We start from the raw sequence: 14,909 nt of genomic DNA, 5'->3' as shown, positions 1-14,909 counted from the left end.
GACTTCGAGTTAGGTTTTTCTTTGAGAAAAGAGCAAAGAACGGCACTTAAGTCATTCTTAAAAAAAGGAAGATGTGTTCGTAGTTTTGCCGCCCAGATATGGCAAAAGTTGAATCTATCAACTAACGTTAGCTCCGCTGTTGGGAAAACGCTCTGGTTGGTTGAAGCGCTGTCCTATTGCGTGCGGAGTGAATCTGAAAGACAGCCGTTTATCCCGCCCCTCGGATTGAGCCGTGTCTATGGAGAGTTGCCAGACCTAACATCTTGATGTAGGTCTGGCTTGCCAGGCTAGGGGAAAAGTAGAATTAGAGTAAATTCCCATACACTACCAGTGGACTAGCTTACACAAAAATTCAGATACGCAGAATTAGAAACATATCTGTTTTATATCAATATTCTAATCAATATTTTTAAACAATGTAAGTTTCATAAGACTGTATGAAAAACTATGTAAAAAAAGTATATTTAATAGGCTACTCGATCAAAAGAGTTAACACAACTACAAGCCTAGTATACTTTATAATACTTTTGAGTATATCTCGATCAATTACAACTACAGGCCAAATATACTTGGACTTTTCTCTCAGTATAAGTCAATTACACTTAAGTGTAATTTTAAGTATATTTCTGAGAAGTACATAAAGTATATTTTTGAGAAGTATATAAAATGTAGACTGAAAGTATACTTTCTTATATTTACTTTAAAAGAAGTATTCTAGTAGAACACTTGAATAAACTTTTTCGTAAGGGATGCTTGAGTGCTCAGTCAGGGTTGGCTGAACTGTGCTGCACTCTGGAACCAAACTCTTTCCACTTCCTCTTTACCAGCTCCCAAAGACGACTGAGCAGCTGCACACCTGTCCTGGCCGTGGTCATCAAGTACTCCTCATTCTCTGGCTGCTGGATCACAGCGTGCCGGGCCAGAACCAGGGACTGGCAGAACCGACACAGAACCAGCAAATACAGCGAATCTCTTTCTGCCTCATTGAGAGGAAAAACGCTTTCCCATCCCGCCACCACTGGTCCTCCGACATCGACCGGATTGGGATTCTCAATCATCATGTACATGATAGTTATGGCCAGCTCAAATATGAAATACCCACTGCTCATGTCTCCAAAATCAAGAATCCCGGAGATCTTGTACTTTGAAGGTCCATCAGGTTTCACCAAGAGATTGTGGTCGTTGAAGTCTCCATGGTTAATGCCTGCAATGCAATAAAAATGTTGTAAGAAAAAAACTGCGTTGACTTCGGAGTGAAATACTTTAAAATTAAAATATGTCTTACACTTGCGAAACAATGGTAGTTTTGGCATGACTTGGATCTGGTACTGCTCAATAACGGCTTTAACAACCTTTTGTACAGGGTCCCCGTCCATCAAATGAATATACTGATTTAAGAGAGGAACGCTGGAGAGATTCCATATAAAGTTCTCTCTCTGAAGGGAACTGATGTTTGGATGCTCCATCTACACAAGAAAAAAGAAACAAAAACAAACAAATGCCTAAATAAAACAAGAAACCATTGGAAAAAATACAAATAATGACAGAATCATGATTTTTGGGTGACCTATTCCTTTAATGATAGAATGCAATAAAATATTTACTTGCAGTAAAACTGTATCTGCTGTGGCGGCCATTTTCCCAACGTCGTACAAGATCTGAGGACTGCAGGTAATCTTGGCTATGGTAGTGCCAGGCAGGTAGGCAAGTAAGCGCACTAAATATTTCTGTGTGCCAAAACCACAATCTGTGATAGCAGAAAAAAAAAGAAGTGTTAATTTCTTCTGAACTAATGCAATTCCTCAGACGGCTAATCTGATCTTCCGCTTGCAATTCATAAGCAAAGCAGAACATATAGCAGGATTTAAAATACAAATCGCTCTTTTTCAAAGTCTGCCTTTCAGAGATTTAGGACATTGGCTCCATATACAGGCCCGTCACGCACCCCAGTGTCCTCTCTACGTGGACCTGACATCCAAGTCTTCCTCGTGAAGTATTAAATAACTGATTATTTCTCCTCCGTTCAGGAAGTCACTAAGAAAACACCAATAGAACAATCAACGCTCTATTCATCCTCACATTCTTCTGATTTCTCAGATGCTTAGAATCTACTTGCAATTCTAAAATTTGATCCGCAGATCCATTTTGTCTTTCTCCAATCTTCAAGTGCTGTACAGGGACACTATCCGCTTTAATATCAAGCATAGCAAAACGGATTTGTTAACGAGCAACCATTCGATCATTTGATTGTTAATTTACCCACACCCTTCCAACCTAACCCAGGCAGTTTCCTTATTTTCAGTTCACAAAATTCCAAAATTATATGTCCTTCCGATACCCTCTTCGTCAACGACAATAATGTTCCCATCTCTTTAAAAATAACATTGGTTCCAAAATGCTTGCCAAACAGACATAATTTCAAACCTGTGACACAAGCTCATCAATTGCCCACTCAGCAATGTACTTGCTGTGCACGTGTTCATGAATAAATCAATTCCACCTGCTCTCCTCCTACGCAATTGCAGAATTTTTCCCCTCCACCCTTTATCTGCGATCAAGTACTGCGAGCCCACCTAGCGTGGGTTTCCCTTCAGGTTATCCAGTTAAACTTTCATGTCTCACTGCCGCAGCAATGCTTTCTCCCCTCGTCAAAATACATTTCTCTCACTAGCGCAGTAGTGATATTGGGCACTGGTCTCACACCAGCTTCTGATTAAACTTCATTCCTCACTACTGCAGTAGTGATATTGGCCACTGGTCTCAAACCAGCTTCTGATTAAACTTCATTCCTCACTACTGCAGTAGTGATATTGGTCACTGGTCTCAAACCAGCTTCTGATTAAACTTCATTCCTCACTACCGCAGTAGTGATATTGGTCACTGGTCTCACACCAGCTTCTGATTAAACTTCATTCCTCACTAGCGCAGTAGTGATATTGGCCACTGGTCTCACACCAGCTTCTGATTAAACTTCATTCCTCACCACCGCAGTAGTGATATTGGACACTGGTCTCACACCAGCTTCTGATTAAACTTCATTCCTCACTACCGCAGTAGTGATATTGGTCACTGGTCTAACACCAGCTTCTGATTAAACTTCATTCCTCACTACCGCAGTAGTGACATTGGTCACTGGTCTCACACCAGCTTCTGATTAAACTTCATTCCTCATTACCGCAGTAGTGATATTGGTCACTGGTCTCACACCAGCTTCTGATTAAACTTCATTCCTCACTACCGCAGTAGTGACATTGGTCACTGGTCTCACACCAGCTTCTGATTAAACTTCATTCCTCATTACCGCAGTAGTGATATTGGTCACTGGTCTCACACCAGCTTCTGATTAAACTTCATTCCTCACTACCGCAGTAGTGATATTGGTCACTGGTCTCACACCAGCTTCTGATTAAACTTCATTCCTCACTACCGCAGTAGTGATATTGGTCACTGGTCTCACACCAGCTTCTGATTAAACTTCATTCCTCACTACCGCAGTAGTGATATTGGTCACTGGTCTCAAACCAGCTTCTGATTAAACTTCATTCCTCACTACTGCAGTAGTGACATTGGCCACTGGTCTCAAACCAGCTTCTGATTAAACTTCATTCCTCACTACCGCAGTAGTGATATTGGTCACTGGTCTCAAACCAGCTTCTGATTAAACTTCATGCCTCACTACTGCAGTAGTGACATTGGCCAATGGTCTCAAACCAGCTTCTGATTAAACTTCATTCCTCACTACTGCAGTAGTGATATTGGTCACTGAACTCACACCAGCTTCTGATTAAACTTCATTCCTCACTAGCGCAGTAGTGATATTGGTCACTGGTCTCACACCAGCTTCTGATTAAACTTCATTCCTCACTACTGCAGTAGTGATATTGGTCACTGGTCTCACACCAGCTTCTGATTAAACTTCATTCCTCACTACCGCAGTAGTGATATTGGTCACTGGTCTCAAACCAGCTTCTGATTAAACTTCATTCCTCACTACCGCAGTAGTGATATTGGTCACTGGTCTCAAACCAGCTTCTGATTAAACTTCATTCCTCACTACTGCAGTAGTGACATTGGCCACTGGTCTCAAACCAGCTTCTGATTAAACTTCATTCCTCACTACTGCAGTAGTGATATTGGTCACTGGTCTCAAACCAGCTTCTGATTAAACTTCATTCCTCACTACCGCAGTAGTGACATTGGCCACTGGTCTCAAACCAGCTTCTGATTAAACTTCATTCCTCACTAGCGCAGTAGGGACATTGGCCACTGGTCTCAAACCAGCTTCTGATTAAACTTCATTCCTCACTACCGCAGTAGTGACATTGGCCACTGGTCTCAAACCAGCTTCTGATTAAACTTCATTCCTCACTACCGCAGTAGTGACATTGGCCACTGGTCTCAAACCAGCTTCTGATTAAAATTCATTCCTCACTACCGCAGTAGTGACATTGGTCACTGGTCTCACACCAGCTTCTGATTAAACTTCATTCCTCACTACCGCAGTAGTGATATTGGTCACTGGTCTCACACCAGCTTCTGATTAAACTTCATTCCTCACTACCGCAGTAGTGACATTGGTCACTGGTCTCACACCAGCTTCTGATTAAACTTCATTCCTCATTACCGCAGTAGTGATATTGGTCACTGGTCTCACACCAGCTTCTGATTAAACTTCATTCCTCACTACCGCAGTAGTGACATTGGTCACTGGTCTCACACCAGCTTCTGATTAAACTTCATTCCTCATTACCGCAGTAGTGATATTGGTCACTGGTCTCACACCAGCTTCTGATTAAACTTCATTCCTCACTACCGCAGTAGTGATATTGGTCACTGGTCTCAAACCAGCTTCTGATTAAACTTCATTCCTCACTACCGCAGTAGTGATATTGGTCACTGGTCTCAAACCAGCTTCTGATTAAACTTCATTCCTCACTACTGCAGTAGTGACATTGGCCACTGGTCTCAAACCAGCTTCTGATTAAACTTCATTCCTCACTACTGCAGTAGTGATATTGGTCACTGGTCTCAAACCAGCTTCTGATTAAACTTCATTCCTCACTACCGCAGTAGTGACATTGGCCACTGGTCTCAAACCAGCTTCTGATTAAACTTCATTCCTCACTAGCGCAGTAGGGACATTGGCCACTGGTCTCAAACCAGCTTCTGATTAAACTTCATTCCTCACTACCGCAGTAGTGACATTGGCCACTGGTCTCAAACCAGCTTCTGATTAAACTTCATTCCTCACTACCGCAGTAGTGACATTGGCCACTGGTCTCAAACCAGCTTCTGATTAAAATTCATTCCTCACTACCGCAGTAGTGACATTGGTCACTGGTCTCACACCAGCTTCTGATTAAACTTCATTCCTCACTACCGCAGTAGTGATATTGGTCACTGGTCTCACACCAGCTTCTGATTAAACTTCATTCCTCACTACCGCAGTAGTGATATTGGACACTGGTCTCACACCAGCTTCTGATTAAACTTCATTCCTCACTACCGCAGTAGTGATATTGGTCACTGGTCTAACACCAGCTTCTGATTAAACTTCATTCCTCACTACCGCAGTAGTGACATTGGTCACTGGTCTCACACCAGCTTCTGATTAAACTTCATTCCTCATTACCGCAGTAGTGATATTGGTCACTGGTCTCACACCAGCTTCTGATTAAACTTCATTCCTCACTACTGCAGTAGTGATATTGGTCAGTGGTCTCACACCAGCTTTCGGACTAAACTTTATTTATTTTTCACTGACGCAGCAGTGATTTCGGGCACCGCTCTCACGCCAGCTTTTGATTAAACTTCATTCCTCACTACTGCAGTAGTGATATTGGTCACTGGTCTCACACCAGCTTCTGATTAAACTTCATTCCTCACTACCGCAGTAGTGATATTGGTCACTGGTCTCACACCAGCTTCTGATTAAACTTCATTCCTCACTACCGCAGTAGTGATATTGGCTACTGGTCTCACACCAGCTTCTGATTAAACTTCATTCCTCACTACCGCAGTAGTGATATTGGTCACTGGTCTAACACCAGCTTCTAATTAACTTCATTCCTCACTACTGCAGTAGTGATATTGGTCAGTGGTCTCAAACCAGCTTCTGATTAAACTTCATTCCTCACTACTGCAGTAGTGATATTGGTCACTGGTCTCAAACCAGCTTCTGATTAAACTTCATTCCTCACTACTGCAGTAGTGACATTGGCCAATGGTCTCAAACCAGCTTCTGATTAAACTTCATTCCTCACTACTGCAGTAGTGATATTGGTCACTGAACTCACACCAGCTTCTGATTAAACTTCATTCCTCACTACTGCAGTAGTGATATTGGTCAGTGGTCTCAAACCAGCTTCTGATTAAACTTCATTCCTCACTACTGCAGTAGTGATATTGGTCACTGGTCTCAAACCAGCTTCTGATTAAACTTCATTCCTCACTACTGCAGTAGTGATATTGGCCACTGGTCTCACACCAGCTTCTGATTAAACTTCATTCCTCACTACTGCAGTAGTGATATTGGTCACTGGTCTCACACCAGCTTCTGATTAAACTTCATTCCTCACTACCGCAGTAGTGATATTGGTCACTGGTCTCACACCAGCTTCTGATTAAACTTCATTCCTCACTACTGCAGTAGTGATATTGGCCACTGGTCTCAAACCAGCTTCTGATTAAACTTCATTCCTCACTACTGCAGTAGTGATATTGGTCACTGGTCTCACACCAGCTTCTGATTAAACTTCATTCCTCACTACCGCAGTAGTGATATTGGTCACTGGTCTCACACCAGCTTCTGATTAAACTTCATTCCTCACTACTGCAGTAGTGATATTGGTCAGTGGTCTCACACCAGCTTTCGGACTAAACTTTATTTATTTTTCACTGACGCAGCAGTGATTTCGGGCACCGCTCTCACGCCAGCTTCTGATTAAACTTCATTCCTCACTACTGCAGTAGTGATATTGGTCACTGGTCTCACACCAGCTTCTGATTAAACTTCATTCCTCACTACCGCAGTAGTGATATTGGCCACTGGTCTCAAACCAGCTTCTGATTAAACTTCATTCCTCACTACTGCAGTAGTGATATTGGTCAGTGGTCTCAAACCAGCTTCTGATTAAACTTCATTCCTCACTACCGCAGTAGTGATATTGGCCACTGGTCTCAAACCAGCTTCTGATTAAACTTCATTCCTCACTACTGCAGTAGTGATATTGGTCAGTGGTCTCAAACCAGCTTCTGATTAAACTTCATTCCTCACTACTGCAGTAGTGATATTGGTCAGTGGTCTCAAACCAGCTTCTGATTAAACTTCATTCCTCACTACTGCAGTAGTGATATTGGTCAGTGGTCTCAAACCAGCTTCTGATTAAACTTCATTTCTCACTACCGCAGTAGTGATATTGGCCACTGGTCTCACACCAGCTTCTGATTAAACTTCATTCCTCACTACCGCAGTAGTGATATTGGTCAGTGGTCTCAAACCAGCTTCTGATTAAACTTCATTCCTCACTACCGCAGTAGTGATATTGGCCACTGGTCTCACACCAGCTTCTGATTAAACTTCATTCCTCACTACCGCAGTAGTGATATTGGCCACTGGTCTCACACCAGCTTCTGATTAAACTTCATTCCTCACTACCGCAGTAGTGATATTGGTCAGTGGTCTCAAACCAGCTTCTGATTAAACTTCATTCCTCACTACCGCAGTAGTGATATTGGCCACTGGTCTCACACCAGCTTCTGATTAAACTTCATTCCTCACTACCGCAGTAGTGATATTGGTCACTGGTCTCACACCAGCTTTCGGACTAAACTTTATTTATTTTTCACTGCCGCAGCAGTGATTTCGGCCACCGCTCTCACGCCAGCTTTCAGAATACATTTTTTTTCTTGCTGCCGCAACAGTGATTTCGCACCAACTTTCAAACAAAATTAAATTTCTACCCGGTGCAGCAATGATTTCTCACTCCACTCCCAATAACCTCCAATCTTTTCACAACCACATCAGTGATTTCTACCCCTGCTCCCCGCAGGAGCTCCTTCATTTTCTCTTAGCTTCCACAAGAGATTCACCCTACGAGCCGCCCTATATTTCTCCATAGCGACTTCAGCAAAATATTTTACTCAACTTTGGGAGGGAGAGGGCTTAATGTCTTGAGTCTTTTCTACGTATACCTTTATCGCCAAACCATTCACGGTTCATTGCCCAGCTTGCTTTCTTTGCAATGCTTTTTTGGGGGTTTAACTCGGCGCTCAAGCTGAGACTCGGATTCGAGCCTCCTCCAAGGACAGCAAGCCAAGTTAGTTTACTATTAACCTTTAAGGCTGAACGGGCAGGCGAGCTTGAAGTTCAAAAAGTTGGTTTGGGAGGAGCCTTAACATTCAGTCCTGTCAATCATCATTACGAGCATACTATATAAGTAGCAGACACCACGCAGACACCACAACTTTAAAATAGTAATAGTATTCATTGTGTAATAAAAAAAAACAACAAAAAAAAAAAAACAGCAAATTAAACAGCATAATGCATGCAAAATTTCTTCAGACACTGCAACAGACATGAAGTCACACTCTGCAGTGTCTTTTAAAAAAAATATATATATTCAATGTCTAACAAATAATAAATCCAAAATCCCCAATCCCCAAGATCCCCATTCACATGGATCCGCCAAAACGACTAAAAACGCTGTATTCCGCTGCCAGGCCATTAGATGGCAATAAAACGCTATAGACTGAACATGTAATACCAAGCGGCAACCTCCCTGTCTCTCTCTTGAAACCAACACGGAAGTGAATTAAACGGCAATTCATCAACTGGCCGCTTGAGGCTGGCTGCAAAAGTGAGTCAAATCTGCATCTCCCCCATGTTAAAATGCCCAACTTTACAGCAGAAAAAAACATGTTTACAGCCTGGAGAAAAAAAATGGCTTTGGTCTATACTATACAGCTAATTTTGCCCTTCATGACAACTGTGAGGGGGGTGAATTTTTTTTATAACTCATCTGTTTAAATTATATTAAGCCTTAAATTTCTGCATAATTAAGGGCATCCACTTTTGAGTGACAGGTGGATTCCTGTGCTGCTGTGGTCATTAGTCATCATTAGCCGTTTGTCTGCTGTCTGTTAGCCGTCACGTTACCTCAGCTAATTGTCTGACTGTAAAAATAAATAAATTTGGGAGTATAGAAACACTACTGGAAACATCCCAGAGCGGAATGCAAACCGTCTTTGTGTGAGCTTGCATTTCCGGTCTCCAAAATTTGCATGCATTTGAAAATGTGGTGTGTCCGCCCGTTTTGAGAAATAAACATTTAATGCCTTTTATGACAAATACTCTTACCAAACTCCTCCAAGCTCATGAGTTGGCCAGTCAGAGTGGGAAAAACGTTCTGGACAGGAAAGCCTCTTTGGTGTAGGAAGGTCATGGAGTGTGTTTGCACCTCAATAAGAGTGATGTTGTGACTGTCTGCAGAGTTCATAACCTTTAACACATATTCTCCACCTTCACTGGGGGCCACGTAAAAGTTCTGATCATCATAACCGGGCAACTGTCGAATGACGGACACGGTCAAGCCATAGAGACGTTTGATAATCTCTGTCACCTGGGAATGGCTGAGATTTGGCTTTGATTCTTTTGTTGTCATGGCTGAAGATTGAAAAAGAAAATTGGTTATTGGTAAATCAATTGGAGCAATAAATGGATCAGAAATCACTATAAGCTGTAAGGTTTTTCCTATAAGGGTAAATTTATGTCCGAACTACATAAAGATTTTTCAAAAATTCTGTTTCATGCAATAATAAATAAAAAAGTAACAACATGTAAGTAAATAGACATAATTGTCATGTTTGGGTCAGCTATGGCTTTAACACTTCAGTTAGTGTTGTCTGCACAGTATATTATAAATATGTTTACCGTGTTTTAATCAAGTTTAACATGTTTTCAACTCAACGATTGCAGCCTAAAGCGCGCCTAAAACAACACTGCACTACTGGGATAAACTCAAAATGAATCACATGCACTTTTAGAGATTTAAAAAAACTTTTTATAATAAATAAATTATGTAATTGTCTGTGCAATTTAAGCCTAAGACTGTAGTTTTTATCACTGTCATCTAAATAAGCAGAGTATACATTTTTAAGCTCTATCATTTGCATATAAGTCCCGCGCTTCCGGATTTTTCTTGATCTCTTACTTTTTTTTTTTCTTTTACACGAGCCGAGCATGCAAAGAGTATTATAATAACAAAGTAAAAACCGGATGTGCTGGTCTGTTGCTGGACTGGTCCGATGGAGGTTTAAAGTTGCTATCGCTGACGCGTTCAAGTTCACGTTCAAGTTCAAGTTCAAGTTCAAGTTCAAGTTCACAGATGCGGTGGTTCAGGATCTCTAGTTCAGCCGGTTGAACAGGGTTGGGTTTGACTTCTGAATGATTCGTTAACGAATCGTTAAAATAGGTCTCTGAATTGGATCAACCCATTCATTATCACACAACCCTGGTTCTAAAACGATCTTTCTCCATTACCAGCCCTTGTAAAACGCGTGTAGCCTAACCTACAATATATTTTTAAATTGTGCAAGCAACATATAAATCACAAATAGGCCTAGTATAGTAAATGTTTTAAGATTTTCTGATTGTTCGGAAGGCTCTTAACCACGTGAAATGAGGCAAGTGCAGAATGAGGGGTGGCAATTAGGCTTCCCATGGTATATGTAAAATAAAAAAAAAATATATATAAAAAAATAGTTATACCTGTTATGGGGGACATATGCTTATTTTCATGAATTGATGATGCTCAGAGAGGGCAAACAGTAAATTCTGAACTATCAGCCATTTCAACTAAAAGATGAACGCTGTAATACTAACGCTGGATAAGAAATCTTTAAAGTATAATCATTTTCTATGTGTTTCCAGCATTGTGTGTGTGTGTGTGTGTGTAAGTGAGTGTGTGTGTACTTATCTTTGTGAGGACCAGTTTGAGTTTCAGACCTCAAGTGAGGACAAAGAGAGTAAAAGTGCATTTATTTATTTATTTATTTATTTATTTATTTATTTATTTATTTATTTATTTATTTATTTATATTGATCAAAAAGATAAGGAATCCAGAATATTTTGATTATAAAAAAATTAAAACAATGCATTTCGGGAAAAATTCCAGGAAATATTGAGCATCAAAAGAAATGATGCATAGTCTGCAAGATGCAGTAGATATACAACTGTAACTGATTATGTAAGCCTAGTTACACTAGTCAGACAAATAGTCAAACATATAAGGCAGTAGCCATTAACTCATTATCTGTTAACCCTAACACCCCATAACCCTCTGTAAAAAAAGTTACTTTTCTGTGTAGGGAAAATTATTTTTGGTGGTGTGAATATAATTTATTCTGAAGTAATATCCTCATCAGTGTTCTATCAGCTTTTATATACTTATGCATTTTTTATATTCATCCCAGTGCGTTAATTGCTTTTAAGGCCAATTTTTTAACCTTAGTAAATGTATGCATCATCTTTCATGTCAAATGTTTACATTTGATCAATACATTCAGTGTTAATAGTGACACACTGACCAATCAAATTAAATAATTTATACTGTGAAATTACAACTGCAATAAATGAGATTAATTTTTTAAATAAACTTTTGAATATACAAATAAGAAATGTTGGAAAAAATATAATGAAACTTTTAAACATGAAACTAAACCGCCAGTAGGTGGCAGCAAGTCACTTAATAACTGAGTCATTGATTCAACCGATTCATTCAAAACGCTGAATCATTTAGTAAAACACTGTTGAGTCAAGTGCTGCTTTTCTGTGTTTGGAACTATTTTCGTTGGTAAAATAGAACAAAAACAGTCACTAAAATGTAAGTAACTTAATATTAACAAACTTGCACATTTAACTTTAATCAATGTAACATTTGCAATCGTGATAATATTCAGCAAAACATAGTCATTTTACTACTTAAAGGGATGGTTCAGAGTAAAATCAACCTATAGGGTCCTTTGCACCTTGACCTCGAGCCAAACACCCCTTCAGAAGCCTTTTTCCCTTGGACGAGCATTATTAAAGTTAGAGCTTATTTAGAGATATCAGCCGAATGGCTTAATGCAGGCGCTAATGACTCCAAATTTGTATCTCGTAAATTACCCCACTAATAATGCCCAGAATGGCACCAAACTTCTACAGTAGTATAAATAGGTTCTGTACTCAAAAAACGAGGCATTGGAAAGTTTGTAAGTACATCAGGAGTTTATTTAAATAACACTATATTATAACAATATATTTCTGAGATTCTCACAACTATAGGCTACTCGTCTCTGGGCAAGACAAGCGCATTCTTTATACTTAAAATAAGGCCACAGAATTGAATACACCTAGTGTAAAACCTGTCAGTAGTTTATATTGTTTTTGAATTTGAAGAATAATGTTCATGACTACTTTCTCTAATGACTACTTAAAGTCTACTGAATCACTGATAAACTGAATCTGCTTAACTACAGTGACCAAATGAACTTGAATATAAACTATATACGTTGTTTGTAGTGTAAGAAGAGATGGACTAACCATGGAGAGCACCAGGATTTAATGGTTTTCCAAGCTAAAATCAAAAGTAACCAATATAAAACTGAACTCCTCAACATGTGCGTTTGAAAAGCACTTTGAGAAATATTACTTTATTCTAATTTAAAAGTGTACTTTGTTATATAAGAATGATTGAATATTGTAAAATGTTTAAAGCAAGCCCAGATGTTTAATTTTTTTGATGTGGAAACTTTTCTCTTGTGTAATATTATTTTTCTTCTACTTTAGTGAGAAATCAGCAAGTTTGAGCTTTCTCCAGATTAACACCCACAGACAATGTAAAGAATAATGGAAAATCGAATGGTATTTTTTTTTTTACCAGGACATCATCCAGTAATTTTAAGGAAATCTCAGTTAACCGTAAAACACAACACATTGCGTAATTCAAAATACAGGTAAAAAAAAAAAAAAAAAATTAAATTGGTAAAAAACATAAAATAATTACTGGTAAAGCTGTAAAAACCCAATACGGAAATGGCCTATTGCATCATATACATTGTGCCCTATTTTTTACGGACATTTTTCAGTTTTTTGTTTTAATGCAGATTATCTTTACTGTTATTAATATTCTTTGTGTTAACATGATGAATTATCTTGAACCTGCTGAAATGTTTGGGGATGTCTATGCATTCGGAATAATAAATAAATAAATATAAAAAAAAAGTTTGCTCACCTCACAAAAGTTGGTTGAGTACCAGCTCTGATCAGGACACTTTCAGAAAACATACTGAAAAGATGTACTTTCTCTCAGTAAGAGGTTCAGACAATATTCATCATTATTCTCTAGTTATTTAAGAGGAAGATTAAAGTAAATGCTATAACTGTGAATTGGTCACACTGTAGGACAGTGGTTCCCAAACCTGTCCTGCCTGTACCCCAACACTGCACATTTTCTTTGTCTCCCTAATCAAACACACCTGATTCAACTCATCAGCTCATTAACCCATGTGATAATGAGCTGATGAGTTGAATCAGGTGTGTTTGATTAGGGAGACAAAGAAAATGTGCAGTGTTGGGGTGCCGGCAGGACAGGTTTGGGAACCACTGCTGTAGGAGACAGGCCTTAGTGACCCCAGTGGCCTAGGCTGTCATGGTCAGCTAGAAGAGTAAATATATGTCCCCACATGGGTGCTTCTCTCAAAAGCAAGGAGTGAGCAAGTTCCAGTGAGAAAACACACATATAATATACATACAAAACACATACATACATACATATGTAACTGAGCGTACACCCGCCCATCTATAATAGATAGGGGCAGTAGACCTGCTCAAGTTGTTCAATTAAATGAATGTATGGGCACTGGTGAAGTACACGGTCACTTTATTTCTTTAAAAGAAAACTACACAAATAAATAAAGTCAAAATATTAACAATACAAAACAAAAGTAAGTAACCCTACACAGGATACAAACAAGAAAAATGGCAGTAGTAAGGGGGACCAGATTGATTTAATTAGACAAAGTCTTGGACTGGAAGTAACAGTCTCAACTATTTCTAGTAAAACCCTGAAAACTTGTAACACACGTGTAATATAATATACAACCATCAAACAAATCAAATGATAGTGTTATCAATGCATCACACCACCTCCTAGTAGCTGAGATCTGGTCTCGTCCAGTACAAAACTTTAAATACTGGAAAAAACAGTGGTCTAGTACACAATCAGCTGCCAGATGAATCTGCCAAAACATAATACACATTCAGTACACCTAAATTTATACACCATTAAAATATACAAATTACCTTTGGACCATACGTTTCAGTTATACATTTTTCTATAAAATATAAAACCACATAAAACATTCAATTACCTCCACAATGTGTCCTATTTTATACTGAACACATCATATCCCAAGTCACGACCACGATGCCAAGCTTGTTGCTACAACTAAACAAACAAAACATACACGTTCAAGAACAAACAATGCACTGCTTATTGCACATAAATCAAACGACCTACCCAGGAATTATCAGCAACATTAACCGGGAACAAGTGAGCGATATGAGACGTAGGCCTACAGCTCCAAATGAATGACCGTGATGCCAGTTTTGTTACTACAACACATATAAAACATACATGCTCAAGAACAACAATATTCTGCTATTTGCACATAATAAAGTCAAACAACCTACCCTGGAATTATCAGCAACATGAACAGGCAAGCGGACGATAGCAGTACACTCAGCGTGCAGCAGCTCTCTACGCTCACAGCAATGCCACGCCAAACCAACATGTGCGTGTCTCCCACAGTATCGCATCACGCACCCGTTCTCGTTTAGGCGGAAATTACGCGGGATGCAATCCTA

General features: G+C 39.5%; 1 protein-coding gene across 1 annotated transcript; it reads right to left on the bottom strand.

Moving 5' to 3' along the window:
* Positions 1-765: 765 nt before the first annotated feature.
* On the bottom strand, positions 766-13,469 carry LOC308702219 (hydroxylysine kinase; the record flags this gene model as incomplete). The annotated part of the gene is given in 6 exon segments (XM_081384885.1): positions 766-827; positions 830-1,204; positions 1,286-1,466; positions 1,605-1,747; positions 9,359-9,664; positions 13,276-13,469. Coding segments are annotated over 5 exon segments (1,065 nt in total). The 5' UTR covers positions 9,663-9,664; positions 13,276-13,469.
* Between the last annotated feature and the right edge of the window lie 1,440 nt (positions 13,470-14,909).

This window comes from Scardinius erythrophthalmus (assembly GCF_964197995.2).
Source record: "Scardinius erythrophthalmus genome assembly, chromosome: 14".
Classification (NCBI taxonomy): Eukaryota; Metazoa; Chordata; class Actinopteri; order Cypriniformes; family Leuciscidae; genus Scardinius; species Scardinius erythrophthalmus.
Note: the sequence above shows the minus strand (reverse complement) of the source record. Positions and strands in the feature narration are given on the sequence as shown.